This window comes from Papio anubis, chromosome 1, assembly GCF_008728515.1.
Source record: "Papio anubis isolate 15944 chromosome 1, Panubis1.0, whole genome shotgun sequence".
NCBI classification, from domain to species: Eukaryota; Metazoa; Chordata; class Mammalia; order Primates; family Cercopithecidae; genus Papio; species Papio anubis.
Genome location: NC_044976.1, coordinates 92,108,282 through 92,125,802, shown reverse-complemented (window position 1 = coordinate 92,125,802; position 17,521 = coordinate 92,108,282). Strand labels below are relative to the sequence as shown.

Here is a 17,521-nt window from a genome sequence, read left to right as displayed (position 1 = left end):
AAGAAGTGAACACAGTATCATCTCTTTCTTTGGTATTACCCAGAATACAATGCAAAACTGTGACTGTAGTATACATTCACCAACTTATTTACTCATTTGGAACACTAGAAATCCTTGTAAGCACAGCTCAAATTTATTACAAGTTAATTCATATCCCCTAACAACTACACAACCAAAGTCTGACACGACCTACTTAGCATATCACTAAAAAAAAGTCCCCCAAAATCAGTATTAGAGTCGTTCTATTGAATTCCTTTCTTTTCTCAAATTTAACATAAGACTTAAGAAGCATTAAAACAGCAAAAAAAAAAAAAAAAAAAACTCCAATGATTGTTACAAGAAGCAGACTTAGGTTTAAGTGCATGGCTACATATCATTTTTCTGTAACAACATATTCTCAATAATTAACTCTTTGGGACAGTAATGTGATTCTAAACATGAAATAATAGGATAACTGGTTTCTAAATCCAAAATTTCAAGAGAATTTCCCAACCTCGAATTCCTCAATGGCAAGAGCACAGTACAGGTGTTTGTATTACATTACAATCCATTGGAAGTACAATCCTTTTTCAAAACTGAGAACAGTAAAAATAGGAAGCATACTCAAATTTTCCTAAGGTTTCTTCTAGTCCCAACAATAGTCCTCTACACCAAGTTCTGCTTATCTAAGTTTTAGACACCAAGTTGGTATTAGTTGATTCTACATTACTTAGTTTCTAATAAATGTTTCCCTCAAATCCTCAAACTAAAAATCTTAAAATATGGAGATGTGCTAAATGTTAAGAGAAAAATTAAAAATCTTTTTTCAGAATTTCCAAAGGACATAAAACAAATTTTAGTTAGAACAAAAATTCCCATCTCTTCTACAGTTTATCTTTTCAGATTGCTGAGAAACTATTTAAATTCTGAAAGTAAATAACCAAATTACAGGAGACAGCAGAGAAATGGAATAGTTTCCTTATGTAGTACCACAAGTTTAAAAAAAAAACTTTAAAACAACATTTTATTATTCACTAAAATAATGTTTTCCCTTAAAACTGTTATTCTTTAGTGTGATACAAGGTGAATTTTTTTTTAAAACTTGAGTTAAATCTAAATAACATGCCTCCACTGTTTTCCTATGTTTACTTTTTAAAAGTATTCTACTTACATTTTAATTTCCTTTGAAGCACGAATCATTTAAGCAGGCAAAAATTAAAACATTTTGTAATTATAAAAATGGATGAATGCACTCTGGTAAGCATAAAAAATTGAAAAATTGAAAATAAAACTATACCGATTTCCTTTCATTGATAATTCACTATAATCAATTATAGAACGCACAAAGTGTAAGGAAAAAAAGGCCAATAATGCCTGAGAAACTAACCAATGTAAAAGGATTAAACTTTACATAATTCTTTTCCACACAATCCTCCCCAATATAAGAACAATTAATGCTATCTAAGAAACAGAATGAAGGGGCTCCTAAGGTATTTTCTCTTGGGTGGTGTGTTTACAGACTGGGTAAGCACTTGTCCAGAATGTTGCACAAGAGATTCCTGGCTAGCTAAGTAAGCGTTCACTAGATGGACTCTAAAGTGTCACAGTTCTAAGATTCCCAATCTATGAGTAGACGAGAAAAGTAAGAAAACATTTTGCCTTTCAATTAACCGATCGGCTTTCACTCCCACCCTAGCCGGGCACACACATACTCAAAAGTTATTTCTCCCCTTTCTCTGCAGTGATTTCACGAGATCCTCGCGAACAAAAGGCACGGAAAACAGGCACAGGTGGAATAAAAAGGGGAGTGGCTGAGGCCAGGCGGCTCTCGGAACAGCGCCCCCACGCCCCCAGTTCCCCCGGCCGCACCTGAGAAATCACAGCCCTCTACACCTCCACCCTTCCGCGCCGGCGCCAGGGGCAAATTCTCCGACCTATTACCCTCCGCCCGTACCTTGGCCAGACATTGGGCATTGTCTGGAGCCTCCTGTGCCAAAGAACGGCAGGGAGGAAAGGAAGGAGAGAACGAAGGAGAAAGAACAAGTGAGAATAAAGAACGGAAGGGGAAGTAAAGCAACAGGGAAACCGTCCGCTCCTTTTGGCAAAATTAGCTTCCTGAATTAAATCACTCGATTTAATTCAGCCCCCAAAACCAAGCCATCAGCCCAAAGGCTGCAGCCGGGGTTGGCCAAACCGGAGTCCCTCGAAGCTGTGCCCGCCCGAAGCACAGAAGCAGAGAGAGGGAAATGGGAGTGTGGGCTGGGCCTGGCTGGCCCGAGGCCGGGCTCCGAACAAAGCCGCCTGGGTCCCCATACCTGGGGCGAGGGCTCTGGGCGGCGCCTCCCCGCTCCCCGCTCCCCGCGCCGCCCCAGCCGGGCGACGCCCTAGCCCCGCGGACCTGGCCCGGGCGAGGGATCGCGGCCGGTCCCCTCCCCGCCCTCGAACAGCGCCCATTGGGGACAATGGGCCCCCTCCCCCGCCTCCAGGAGAAGAGATACAAAGGGAGAGACGAGCCGCCGGGCGCGAAGCCAGGCGTCGGGAAAGTGAAGGCGGAGGAGGAAGGGACTAGAGGGGATCACGGCGGACGCAGTAGCCCGCGGGCTGTTCCCCGGCCGTCCCGGGCGCCGCCCGAGCCGCACCACGGTGGCAAAGGCGGGAGCACGGACTAGCGGCCCCCTAGACCCCCGACCGAGAAGGGAAGAGGAGTCTGCACACAAAGAGGAGCGAGACCCTCACCCTCCGCCAGCGCCGTACCAAGGACCGCGGTGCGCGCTCTCACCGCCGAAGGTCCGCGGCGCCCGCCCAACCCGCGCTTCTCAGGGGCCGGGGTCCATGCAGGGCGCCCCTTTCCCCCACTCACCCACAGCTCTGTGCCCCAGCTCATGGCGGAACTTGAGGCGACTCTGGCCGTCTGGCGTTGCCGCTGTCCGTCCGTCTGTCGGCTCTGCCGTCAGTCGATCCGACCTCTCACTCCCTGGCCGGCGGGCTAGCAGCTCAGCGGGTCTGCCTCGAAAGGTGCCGCCACCGCCGGGCTCCCCAGTGAGTGAGAAAGACGCGACTGGTGAAGGCGCCGCCGCCGCCGCGTCCCCGCCTCCCCGAGCTGGGCGGGAGGGGGCCGGGGCCGAGGGGAGGCGGAACGCGGCGCGGGGAGGGGGCGGGGCGCAGTGCATCCTGGGATCGGGGAGGACCTGGGCGCCCCTGGCCACCGCCGGCGGGGTCCCCCAGCGGGCACCTGGTCACCCTCGCTGGCCCCTTTCGCTCGTCGAGTCTCCTCCCGCCGGTACCCCGGAGCTTGGACTGCCCCCGCTCCGCCGACACTCGCACCCCGTTTCCAAGATAGAAAGGGAGAGAAGGGAAAAGATCCCACCGCCGCTATTATCTCATTCCTCCTCTGCGCTGAGCCCCTTTACATGAGGCAATTTCAGTTACCTGCCTTTCCTGCCTCTTGTCTCCTCCACGCGGGAGAAACCTTGACAGGGAAGCGTCATCCAAATCCTAGAGTTTAGATTGAGGAGAGTTGTGTTTTATTTTTTTAAATCTTGATGCTTAAGGTGATCTTTCGAGCCTGATGCTTTGACATGACGATTCTTGGGGACCACCAAAATGTGCACAGGTTGAACATCAAATGTGAATGCAACATGTCCCCGATTCTGTCTTTAAATGTTTAATTTTATAAGTTCTGTCAGGAAATTATAAAAAGAGGCAGCTCTTCCAGTAATCATTTGGGGATGTTGCCAAGGCACGAGATGGAAGACGTGGACAAATGTGAGCCGAGCTGTCACCTACCGAAGATGAGAAGGCAGCTTGCCCCATCTCTGGAATGGGCACCTCGTGGGTGGGGGTTGGATGGGAGCCAGATTTTTCTCTGGTAGTGTAAACAGCCTATTAGGAACTTCAGATCTCTTTCACGTCCCGGTATCGGAACCTTGGAGGCAGGTCCACTACTTCCTTTTTTCTCTATGGAGCTACTTCTTGGCCTATCTCCATGGGAAGGCTGTTAGCTAGCTTGGCTGGTGCTACTAGATATCAAGTACGCTGAGCAACTCCCTAACATATGCTTTAGTATTAATAGCTTGTCTCCTAAAGCAAGCAAGCGCACACACACACTTCAAAGCAGTCAACTAGTAGAGTACTCCTCAGTGCGTCATGACAGCTGGGTGTTTTAGGAAGCTCTCCCAACGGGTTCTTTGTCAGCATTGAAACTCCTCCCCTACCTGGCCTGCACAGGTGTTCCAACCTCTTCCGCTTAATCCGTGTCCTTGCCTAGCTGCGCTCCCTCTTGGAGTTGAGGCCAACAGCCAGACAGCCCAGTTGCTAATCTTCCTAAATTCTCTGCTCTCCTTCCCTGAGGCCACTTTAAGCATACGAATGCCCTCTTCCAAGTGGGTTATAGACAATTTTTAAATGCTTAAGTTTGTACCATGCAGTGAAAAGCCTGTGAAGCATTGAACAACAGTTTCTAATATTTTTCCACATTGCCTCTATTCCAAAAGAATTTCTTCGTTTATTTATATCACCTAACATTGTTAACCGCCTCTCCTATCACTTCCTGTCACTCCCTGGAATCATGAATGTATTTTGCAATTGCAAGTAACACTAATTAGTAAGGGAAAATGGAATGGAAATGGAATTTTTTTTTTTTTTTTTTTTGGACGGCGTTTCACTCTGTCGCCCAAGTTGGAGTGCAGTGGCGCGATCTTGGCTCACTGCAACCTCCACCCCCCGGTTCAAGCAATTCTCCTGCCTCAACCTCCCGAGTAGCTAGGATTACAGGCGCCCGACACCACGCCCAGCTAATTTTTGTGTTTTTAGTGGAGACGAGGTTTCACCATGTTGGGCTGGTCTGGAACTCCTGACCTCAAGTGATCTGCCTGCCTCAGCCTCCCAAAGTGCTGGGATTATAGGCGTTAGCCACTGTGCCCAGCCAGAAGATTGATTTATTAAATGAGTATCTCATTATTTAGCACCACAGCAATACCAAGATTTATTATATCTAAGTATTGTCATAAAAGCTAAGGCTTGTAGAGTATAATTTAAACCGAAGTTAAAGGATTTATCTCTTCTTTTTTTTTTTTTTTTCTGAGACAGTCTTGCTTTGTTGCCCAGCAGTGCAGTAGGGCCATCTGGGCTCACTGCAACCTTCGCCTTTCCGGGTCAAGCAATTCTCCTGCCTTAGCCTCCTAAGTAGCTAGGATTATAGGTGCTCGCCACCACACCTGGATAATTTTTTGGATTTTTTTGTAGAGATGGGGTTTTGCCATTGTTGCCCAGACTGGTCTTGAACCCCTGGGCTCAAGCGATCCAACCCCCTCAGCCTCCCAAAATTCTGAGATTACAGGCCGTGAACCACCACACCCAGCCAGGATTTCTCCTTTAAAGTAAAATAATCTACTGTTGACATTAAAATTCCCAACCGTGCTGTTCATGTAATTTCCCAATAGAACATAAAGCTCACCTCCTACATGAAGATTTTTTCTTCTTTCAAGGTTCTGAAGCAGGATTCTACACTTAAAACAATTCGTTTCTCTTCAAAAAGCTCAATTTGGGGGTTATCAAGGGTTTTCTTATTTGTTTTTGTTTTGAGACAAAGTCTCCTGTCATCCAGGCTGGGCACCATCATAGCTTACTACAACCTCGACCTCCCAGACTCAAGTGATCCTCCCACCTCAGCCTCCTGAGTGGCTAGGACCACAGGCACACAACCACACCTGGCTAATTTTATTTTGTTTTATTTATTTATTTATTTAGGAGAGACAGAGGTCTCACAAGGTTGCCTGGGCTGGTATCAAATTCCTGGACTCAAGTGATCCTCCTACCTCAGCCTCCCAAAGTGCTAGGATTACAGGAGTGAGCCACTGCACCCAGCCCTGCATCAAGTTTAATATTCAAATTTAAATAAAATTTCTGTTACCCTCCATTACTATAAAATTTTTAATGTAATTCATATTGCCACCTTAAATAGATAATATCTTCTAAAGAATTATTTGTAATTTATAAAATTCTTTCATGACATTAAAAGTCACTGGTTCAACAATGTTTAAGCAAAAATAATTAAAAAGTGAAAACTTTCACAATAAAGAAATAAATGTTTAGTGTTATATTTTGTTACAAAAATAATAAAGATTAATCAGATTTCAAAGTATTTCCTATTAGAACAAATCTTCTCTAAAATAGCATATAGGCATTCAGCCAACAAACATGCAGAGATATTTTACATACACATAGTCACATACACAAATATATATTATCAGTATGGCAGTTTATAAGACTATGATTTTTCACATAATCAAAATCATTTTGGCACTAAATTACTTTTACAGATAATTTATTCTTTATAGACTCATGACAAGGCATTTTGTAAGCAGTTCAAACACAGAATTTTTATCTCTAAAAATGTTAAAACTGGCCAGGTACAGTGGCTCATGCCCGTAATCCTAACACTTTGGAAGCCTGAGGTGGGAGGATTGCTTGAGGTCAATAGTTTAAGACCAACCCAGCCAACATAGCAAGACCCCATCTCTTATTTTAAAAGATTAAAGTAAATTAAATTTAAAATGTTAAAACATAACTTTCAGAATCTTGAAAGAAATATCTCTTTATTATAGTAGAAATCTAATATTAATTTATTCCAGATGCTACCTCTATATCATAATTTGAATCATTAAATATAAAAATCTTCAAACCAATTATACTTTTTTGCTACTTGACCTATCTTGGCAATCACCACATAGTTTTGATTTCATATTACATAATTTATAAGGTAATAACACTAAGAAAAAATCAAGAAAATGATATTATTCTATTTTCTCCATATACAATGAAGCTACTCTACAAGTAAACTTGAAAGGGCCTAAATTACAAAGGTGCTTTAGCAATTTAAACAATTATTACAATGTCTCTTTTTATTATGAAAAATAACTTATCGAATGCATTTTCTCTTCAGGCACATCATAGAACTCTGGTCTATAATAGTCCCTTAAAGTGTTATATTTTCTTTTGCATATATTATGTAGTAATTCAAATGCAAGTTCCTTTTATAATTTCTTTATGTTATAAACATTTAACTAATGCCCTTTCTGGTTTCGAATATTCCCTTCATGAATCCTTTGTTAAGGCAAAATATGAAACAAAGTTTTTCACTGCTGCATTCTTGGATATATAATAATTTACTAGTCCAAGTACATCAACTTTCAACCATAAATCAATCCCATGTCATTTGCAAATCTTAAGACTTTGTCTTAAAATTAAAGCTACAGAGACAATGTCCAGAAATAAAATTATCCTTCAAGTAGCTAGGCCAGAACAATCAAGCTAAAACTACCTTAAGGAAGAAAATCAAAGAGCAGTACCATTTTAATGTTTCAAAAATGGGATCACACTAGCATGCTGAGTCCATGCCAGCCAAATGAAGAATGGCACTGGCTAGTTAATAGTCATCACTACTTTCTGTACTGCCAGTTTTCCAACCCAAGAATTGGAAGAAATCCAAAACTTCAAGGGCATTGCTCAAGGTGGCTCACTGAAGAAAGAGAGAAAGAGAGAGGGAAAGAAAGTGAGAGGGAGACAGAGAGGCCATTTTATGTTTTTTTGGAATTCTACTCGCCATTATTGAATCTAGTTAAAGCATTTCATGTAATTGCTCCAGTGAAATGTGGAAAAACAAAAGAAAATTCAATATAAATCAAATGGAATAGATGTGTTTAAAGAGGTAACTTATGTCTACTTTTCTACGTTGGTTGGATTTTTCCCACTGCATTATGATAGAACTGTGTAACTTTAAAAATGTTTAGGTATTTGTTTATATTAAATTTTCTTCAGGGCAGGAGACCTGGTAGAACAAAAGTTATAGTTTTCTCTAGGTGTTGGTTGTACTTTCCCAAATCCATTCAAAATTTATATTAATTTCTTAAAGTATTCCTATCTTTTTTCTTGTTGTTGAGTTTTGTTTGGAAATTTTTTTGGCATGTGATAAAAAATTTCAAGATATGCACACCAGTTAACAAAGAACGAACATTCTCTGTTTTCTTTTTATGAAAACCAGACAGGTACATCATGTGAACTCATAGAAATAAAATCAGCTTGTACAGATTCAAAAGAATAAATTGCTAAATTTTCAGGGATTTTGCAAACAGGTTGTTAAAAAATGTTAGCTTGATAGCAGTCATGGTAAGAGTATTTATACCGTGGGAATTAGCAAATGCTTCAAATCAGGGCTTTTTCCCTGGAGCGCTGATTGTTAAATATAAGCATACCACTGTCTAAATCCTATGTAGATTAGCCGGGAAGGAAATGAAAATGTACTATAGCTACAATTCTGAAATGAAATGATAAATTTTAATTTTATTGAGTCCATTCAGACATTGTCTGGGATACTCAGGGTCTAATACAATTACAAGTTCTTTTTCATCTCTTATGTGACAGAATCATATCCATTGCCGTAATCTTTGCCTCTACTATCTTCATAGTAGAATTCTAACATTTGTAATTCTTTGTCATTTGATATTTATTGTAATATTGTTGCAGGCCAAAAGAGTGAGGTTTGTGATCAACTCAGTACGCCACTGGAGGCTATATGAGTAAACAGCAGACTGTTCCCATGAAAGCAAGTTGTTGGCAAACTGACAAACTGTGTCTGCCGCCCAGAAGGAATGCTGAGGGCAGTCACGCCCCAGGCACAAGTGTTTCTTGTGATTAGGCACATCTGAAGCCTGTTAGCAATAATGTGAACCTGTGATCAATTAAGTAGCCGACCAGTCGTTACCTCCCGCTCCCTGCTCTTTCTACCCAATAAATATGAGGGGCTGTAGAAGCTCAAGGTGGCTGCCTTTGCTCAGTAGAAGCAGAAGGCCTCTTCCTCCCCAGACCCCTTCTTTAAGACAGTTTCTTTTAAGTTTTCATTTCTTGTTCATCCTCCTTCATTCAGTCCTGTGGTAACCATGGCAAACTGTAGCATAATATGTTGTTATTGATTTACTTAAAAGATAATAAACCACAATTCTGCATCTTTCATGTCAGAATTTTTCACCATTTAAGTAAATGCTTAATAATTTTTTATTGATAATAAAAATGATTTAAATAATCAATCATGAGCACTTACCTCTAGGCTGGTTCTCCTTATCCTTATCCAAATCCAATCAGCTAAGATTTTAATGTTGATTTTAAAGACTAACATGGCTCAGACTAGATATTTTAAATTCTTTAAAAGTAATACACATAGTCTACTATGTGTAAATTCAAGATTTGGTGTTTTGGTTTCTTTCTTTCTTTTTTTTTTTTTTAAGAGATGGGGTCTTCCTCTATTGCCCAGGCTAGAGGGCAGTGACGTGAAGCATAACATCATATTTCACAGCAGCCTGAAACTCCTGGATCTCAATTCCTCCTCAAACTCAAGTGATCCTCCCACCTCAGCCTCCTGAGTAGCAGTGACTACATTGCATTCCACCAAATCTTGCTAATATCTTGTGTTTTTAGAAAGAGGGTGTCACTATTTGTTCAAGCTGCTCTCAAACTTCTGGCCTCAAGCTTATTTTTTAATTTTGGTGGCCACTTCACTGTAACAATACAGGTTTATCCCATGAGATAAAACAGCAAGTTAAATCCACTTATGTTGAAGTAAGCCAACAGATACCTAATTTAAATTAAACTCAGAGAATTTGGCTTTAACCTAAAGGGCTTGGTTTTAAAAGTATAACCTAGGTCGTCTCAAAAAGAGGGCATTTTACAGACTATCAGTTGGAATAACTTCCGATTCATCAAAATTTTGTATAGGACTGCCAGATTAAATATTCAGACTCCCACTTAAATTTGAATTTCAGATATTACAAATATTGCATGGAATATACTTACACTAAAAACTATTTATTATATATCTGAAATTCAAATTTAACTAAGCATGCTATATTTTAATCTGGTAACACCAAGTATTCTTACATTGAACACCCTAGATCAGAGAGTCTTAACCCGATGAATTTAGACCACAGATTTGAGGGCCTTGCTGAATACATGAAATTAGATATAAAAGATTTTTAATAAATGCATCCATAGCTTTTAGGGGGGAACAGAAGCATAGCTTTTTATTAGTAGCTTTTAATGAGGCATTTGCTTCAAAGTCTCTTGGAGAGCCTTTTAAAAATTAGTGACTTACAAGATTCAGAACAGTAGTAAATGATGCTATCACTTCTGTTTAAAAGAGAATTTTTACTCTCTGTATGCACGGAATACCTATGGAAGGAAACACAAGGAACTGGAAGTAAGTACATCCCTCTGGACAGGGGAACTAGGAGACTGGGATGATTTTTTTTAAGAGTCCTACTTTTCACTGCTTCTCTTTTGTACATTTAATTTTATTACATTGTCCATATTTTATCTATCTAAAGAAAGTTTAAAATTACAAAAACCAACAATGCCCAGGCCTCACTGTAGGCCTATTAAGTCAGAATTTCTAAATTTCCAATGATTAAGCCATAATGTTTGCATGTATTTTTGTTAACTCCACAGTATATTTTAATTATACATGAATATCACACACATTACTCTGTGGAATTTGCCAAATAAAACAGCAAACACAAACAAACACACCACAAACTCACGGGAACACCATTCCCTGCATCTCCCAGGAAAGACCCAGAAAATAAATTACTCACTTCAAGCAAGGCTGGAGAGGTTCTGTTTAAGGAGTCCTGTGCGGTGAGTTCAAACAAATCTCCGCTTAGGTGTGGTGAGACAGGAAGCTGCTCAGTGTTTAAGCTGAAGACTCAGGAAAGAGGACTCTTAATTAATGTTTTTGGCCACCAGATTACACGGAAGGGTAATTGAACATTTGCTTATCCACCTATTAAGTAACCTGCCTTTTCTGTGCTTCTAGTGGGTGGGTCCCGGAGTAACAAGGATCTGCTACCCCTGGAAACTCTTCCTAGTGTTGTGCCATCATAGCAATTTACCCAGCCTGCTTCAAGGAGACACCCTGCCTGTTCACAATTTATCTCATCTTCACTATTACTCAAATGTCATTTAAGGCCAGGTGCAGTGGCTCATGGCTATAATCCCAGCACTTGCAATGCCAAAGGCAGGAGGATAGCATGAGTCCAGGAGGTTGAGACCAGCCTGGGCATCATAGTGAGACCCTCCTGTCTCTACAAAAAATAAAAATATTAGCCAGCCATGATTGCATGTGCCTATAATCCCAGGTGCTCAGGAGGCTGAGGTGGGAGGACTACTTGAGCCCAGAAGGTTGAAGTTGCAGTAAGCTGTGATCATGCCACTACACTCCAGCCTGGGCAAGAGAGCGAGACCGTGTCTTTAAAAAAAAAAAAAAAAAAAAAAAAGTTTTATTACATGTTAACGGAATGACTGACTGCAGTACTTCAGAATTCAGTCTGCAAAGAGAAAACATGCCCAGCAGAGTAACCTAGAACACTTCCCAGATCATTGTCCTGGAGTTAACCTGAAGAAGTGGTGTCTCTTGCGTACCCTTGCTTCTCTCCATTTCAGCAAAAATGGCAGGGAAGAATTTCTTCACAAGCAAACATACAATCTGAGAAAAAACAAATTTTTATTCCCTGTTCTTAGTATCCTATTTCTGGTTCCTGTGTCCAGAAGAAAGGAATGCCACAAGTTACATGACTGCAAGCAATAGTAAACAAGTGTATTTCACAGTTTAATCTAAGATCTACCTGGAGTTGAATTTTATGAAAATACAGAGTTTCCAGTGGCTCACACCTGTAATCCCAGCACTTTGGGAGGCCGAGGTGGGTGGATCACGAGGTCAAGAGATCAAGACCATCCTGGTTAACACAGTGAAACCCCGTCTCTACTAAAAATACAAACAATTAGCCGGGCGTGGTGGCAGGCACCTGTGGTCCCAGCTACTTGGGAGGCTGAGGCAGGAGAATGGCGTGAACCCAGGAAATGGAGCTTGCAGTGAGCCAAGATTGCACCACTGCACTCCAGCCTGGGTGACAGAGTGAAACTCTGTCTCAAAAAAAAAAAAAAAAAAAAAAAAAGGGAAAAGAAGAAAAAAAAAGAAAATACAGAGTTTCACAGTTAATACAGTGAAGTTTCTAGAACATATATAAGACTATCTTCACAACTCTGGTATAGGCAGAGGTTTTTAAAACAAAGTACAAAAAGCATGAACTAACCATAAAGGAAAAAATGGATAAAATGAGTAAATTAAAATTTACCAGAAAGTGCTTTTAAGGGAATGAAAAGACAAACCCAGAATGGGAAAATATATTAATAATACATATACCCAACAAAGGGCTCATATCTAGAATATATAAAAAGTTTCTACAAAACAGTAAGATAGACCACATGGTGGAAAATTGGCAAAATACATGAATCAACACTTACATAAGAAAATATATTCAAAAAGTGTTTAACGTTATTATGTATGAGAAAAATGCACATTAAAACCCCACTGAAATATCGCTACATGTCTATCAGAATGGCTGATGTAGAAAAGATCGACAACACCAAGTATTAGCAAAGACATGGAATGATGGAAATTCTCACACACTGCTAGTGGAAGTGTAAATTGATACAACTTTGAAAAACTATTTGGCAATATTGCATACTATGCAATACAAAAATTCTACTCCTAGGTATATACTCAAATGCCATATGTTCTTATGTGCACCAAAGGCACATGCAAGGATGTTCATCACAGAAAATTATTTATAATAGCTAAATACTGGAAACAACCCGGATTTCCAATAGTAGAATGGATAAATAGTGGTATATTCATATAATAAAATTTGTTAACCACAAGGGAAAAGAATGAAATATACCAACAAGCAAAAATAACAAAAATATTGAGTGAAAGAAGCCAGACATAAATGATATATAATAACACTTAAAAACTTTCTCAAAATAGGAAAACCTAAATTATAATGTTGGAAGTCAGGATAATGGTTACCTCTGGGGAGAAGGGAGAAGGTAATGATTGGGAGAGAACACAAGGGAGTCTTCTGAGATGCTGGTAATGTTCTTTCATTTTATCTAGGTGATGCTTATACAGGTGTTTTCACTTTGTGATGATGCCTTAAACTGACGGTGCTTTCTGCATTTTACTGTACATATGTTATACTCCAAATTTTCAGAAACCGTATTTTTAAAAAAGACCTGATCTCTTTGGGATACCTATTTACCTTGTAAAATGCCTGGTTTCCAAGAGGAATGTTAGATCATTGACAATGTCTTTCAATTGTCACAGAGCTTTTTATAAATATGTCCACTGAATAACATGTTGTACCTATGTAAATCATTATTAAACTTGGAGTTTAATCATTGCATTAGTTTTGACTGCCATCTAATGGCAAGAATACTGAACTATCTAGAAGTAAAAAGAACCAGTCTCGCTGCAGTAAGCAAAAGAACATTGACTTTGGCTACAATTTGCAGGACTGTTTTACAGTAGAATTTATTGTCTGCACTCAGTGTAAATATTAGGACATCATGCAAATATTACGTATTCAATTAGGATTGTTAAATCTGAAATAAAACAGAATTTTTCATTTCTTTGTGTAAGAAGTTCATGACCTTACTGTAATTTTCATTCTTTCTTTGACCACACATTATAGTCCTTTCAGATTACAGCCCACTTAGTACAGCAAATATTAGGCAGTAGCACAATATGTAGTCCTTTTACCATGAAAGTCCAAAAGGAGAAATAGACTTAATATATGTAATTCAATTCCTTTCCATATAATCAGTGCTCAGTACAAAGCACTGGATTAATGTGCTGCTTAAAGCATTCTACTTGGACCCTAGTTTTTCAGTGGGATTTTGAAAGTAGGGGCCTGTGTGGCATGCTGCTATACTCTGACCTAGAAGTTACATGCATTGTGATGAAATCTACAACCAAAAGAGAAAGTTGGCTGGGCACAGTGGCCTACACTTGTAATACCAGCACTTTGGGAGGCCAAGACCAACAGATTACTTGAGCTCAGAAGTTTGAGACCAGACTGGGCAACATGGTGAGACCCCATCTCTAAAAAAAATACAAAAATTAGCCGAATATGGTGGTGCTCACCTGTAGTCCCAGCTACTTGGGAGGCGGAGGTGGGAGAATCGCTGGAGCCTCAGAGGCAGAGGTTGCAGTGAACCGTGATTGCGCCACTGCACTTTAGCCTGGGGAGCAGAGAGAGACCTTGTCTCAAAGAAAAACAAAAACAGAAACAAAAAGGGAGAGGGAGAGAAAGTTAAAAAATTATTAGTTGAAAATAAGCACTTCTGAGCCTCAACTGTTAGATATTTTTTAAGCAAAGATGAGGCAGAGTCCTCTAAAAGGACCTTTAAGACAGCTAGCAACTTCTTGGTGTGTTTCAGCAACATCTATGGAAAGCCAAAAAAAATGAAGAAAAAACAGAAAAGAGGAAGCTTTGCTTATATTTGTTTAAGCATTCTGCCCCCACCAAATCCAGTTTGCTTATGAAGTAACCAAGATGAATATAGTTTCATCCTCCAGCAAAATGCTCCAACTCTTTTATTATCTTTAATCCAAATGGAATCAATTGGTTTTTGTTTGTATTAACAGATTTACTGAGGTACAATGACATATAATGAACGGCACATCTATAAAGGGATATATGTTTATACTCATGAAACCATCACAAAAATCAAGATAATGAACATATCCATCACCCCCCAAAATGCCCTCATGACCCTTGTAATCCAAACCCACCTCTCCCATCCCACTCTGTCCCTAGGCAGCTGCTGATTTGCTTTTGATTACAGGTAAGATTATATTTTCTAGAATTTTTCTATAAATAGGATCAGACCGTATGTACACCATCATCTGGCTCCTTTTATCTGGTGTGATCACTTTGAATTCATCTATGTTGTTGCTGTATAATTTCTTTTTATTCTGAGTGGTATTCTATTGGGTGGATGTATCACAATTTGTTTATCCATTCACTTGCTAAAGGAGTATAGATGACTTTTTGTTTTACAAATAAAACATTTGTAAATATTACAAATAAAGCTGCTATGAACATTTGTGTAAAAAATTTTGTATGGGCCAGGCATGGTGGCTCATGCCTGTAATCCCAGCACTTTGGGAGGCTAAGGTAGGAGGATTGCTTGAGACCAAGAGTTTCAGACCACCCTGGGTAGCGTGGCAAATTTTCATGTTTACAAAAAAAAAAAAAAAATTAGCCAGGCATGGTAGTGCATGCCTGTGGTCCCAGCTACCCAAGAGATTCAGGTGGGAAGATTACTTGAGCTCAGGAGGTCGAGGCTGCAGTGAGCCATAATCACACCACTGCATTCCAGCCTGGGCAACAGAGTGAGACCCTGTCTCAAGGGGGAAAAAAAAAAAAAAAAGATTTTGTATGAACACACACTTTCCTTTATTTTTGGAATGAATACCTAGAAGTTTTTGCCAGACTGGATAATGATCTGCCAAAGACATCCATGTCCTAATTCCCTTTTGCTATTTACCTTATATGACAAAAGGTACTTGGCAGATGTGATTAAGTGAAGGATCTTGAGGTGGGAAATGATTACCAAGGGGGCCCAATGTCATCACAAGGGCCCTTGTAAGAAGGAGGCAACAGAGTCAGAGTCAGACAGAAAGTGAAATGACAATGGAGCTGAGAGAGGGATTGAAGATGCTACGTTGCTGGCTTTAAAGATGGAGGATGGGAGCAGGAGTCAAAGAAATTCAGCCAGTCTCTAGAAGCTAGAAGGCAAGGAAACGGAATCTCCCCTGGAGCCTCCAGAATGAACCAGCCTTTCCAACTCTTGACTGTAGCCCAATGAGATTGATTTTACACTTCTCACCTCCAGAGCTGTAAGACAATAAACTTGTGTTGTTTTAAACCACTGAGTTAGTGGTAATTTTTTATAGCAGCAATAGAATAATATAATAGAATGTAATGACTGAGTTGTATAATAGTGATGGCAGCTGCAGCCTGTCTGGAGTGGCCTCAGCCATGACACTGGCTGCAGTGGGGAGGCACCGCTGGGGCTGTGTGCTCCACAGAGCCAGAGGGAGCCAGGAACAGGTGGAAGCCCTGCGCCTTTTGGAGCTGAATGGGTAGGAGCCCTGCCCTCCAGGTGCAGCTGCAGCCACCCAGCCGGGGTTGTGAACCCGGGCATTCCAGAGCTCTGGGGGCCAAGAAGGCCCCCTACCCCCACAGGCTTGGAAGTCCCTGCTCCTCTCCCTACTCTAGGTGCCTGGTCTGATTTTGGAGCAGAGTTGAAACCCAGCCTGGGCACCGTGATGACCTGGCCAAGTGTGTACGCTTGGGGCAGAACTGGCCCACCAGCCCTTGCCACCTCAGTCCCCTCTGGACTTTGGGTACTAAGGAACACGGGAGGGAGTCTGAGAGGGGACAGAGGGCAGCTCAGTGTGAGCTTGCAGGTGCCCCTCAGCATGAACAGCCTGGGTGCTGGTGAGCACCATGGACAGCAAGTTGATGGCAGCAGGAGGCAGCCAGGCTCCTGGGAAGAAAGAGGCGGCTCCTGGTGAAGCCCTACCTTCAAGCTAGGGATGGCCTGAAGGCTGTGGCCCGGGCTGCCAGTTCTGCAGACTGAAGTGAGAACTTATGGTGCTTTTTCCAGGTTCTCCCATGGCCGCCCGTGGACCAGTCAGCATGTATTTCCTCCATTCTGAAGCCCATAAAAATCCCCAGACTCAGCCAGACTCGGGCAGATGACCTGTCTGCAGATAGGAGCTACACACTCCAGCTCTAGTCTCCACTGAGGTCTGCAGACTTGTCAGGATGACCTGCCTGTGGATTGGAGCTACGCACCCCAGGTGTCATCTCCACTGAGAGCTGTAGGGACATCTGGACAAGCTGCCTGTGGATAGAAGCTACCCACTCCAGGGCTTCTCTCCACTGAGGGCTGCAGAGACATTGGGATGACCTGCCTGTGGACAGGAGCTATCCTGCCTCTGGATAGAATCCACACTGAGGGCTACACAGACAACGGGACAACCTGCCTGCATATAGGAGCCACCCACGCCAGATCTCCTCTCTGCTGAGGGCTTCAGAGACATCAGGGTGACCTGCCTGTGGATAGGAGCTATCCACTCTGGGTCTCCTCTCTGCTGAGGGCTACACAGATGTTGAGATAACCTGCCTGTGGATAGGAGTTACCCACTCTGGTCTCCTCTCTGCTGAGATGATGGGATGACCTGCCTGCAGATAGGAGCTACCCACTCCAGGTCTCTTTTCCGATGAGGGCTGCAGAGATGTCAGGGTGACCTGCTTGCAGAAAGGAGCTACCCACTTTGGGTCTCCCGAGAGCCATACTGTCACTCAATAAAGCACCTCTTCACCTTGTTCACCCTCCAGTTGTCCACATACCTCATTCTTCCTGGATGTGGGACAGGATCTTGGGACCCCCATATGGTAAGACTGAAAGAGCTGTAACACTAACAGGGCTTAAACATGCCCCCCTGCTCACCACGTTGCAGGTGATGAGAAGGAGAGAAGAAAGGAGAGCTGCAACCCTTTGGGGAACCCAGACCTTGGAGCTCCCCAATTCAGGGCTGTGACACCTTCTTTGGGGCTCTGTGGTTCCTAGTGTCTCC

General features: G+C 41.8%; 1 protein-coding gene across 5 annotated transcripts in view; it reads right to left on the bottom strand.

Annotated features, from left to right (window-relative positions):
* The window catches only part of FNBP1L (formin binding protein 1 like), a 125,699-nt gene extending 122,633 nt beyond the window's left edge, over window positions 1-3,066 (bottom strand). For 2 of the 5 annotated variants that reach the window (XM_021920948.2, XM_021920951.2), the window contains exon 1: window positions 2,840-3,066. In XM_021920948.2, the coding sequence (XP_021776640.2) occupies window positions 2,840-2,863 (24 nt within the window). In that variant the 5' untranslated portion in view covers window positions 2,864-3,066. The remainder of the gene's footprint in view (window positions 1-2,839) is intronic. The other 3 variants (XM_021920958.2, XM_003892218.4, XM_003892219.4) reach the window with 3 other exon arrangements.
* Window positions 3,067-17,521: the final 14,455 nt, after the last annotated feature.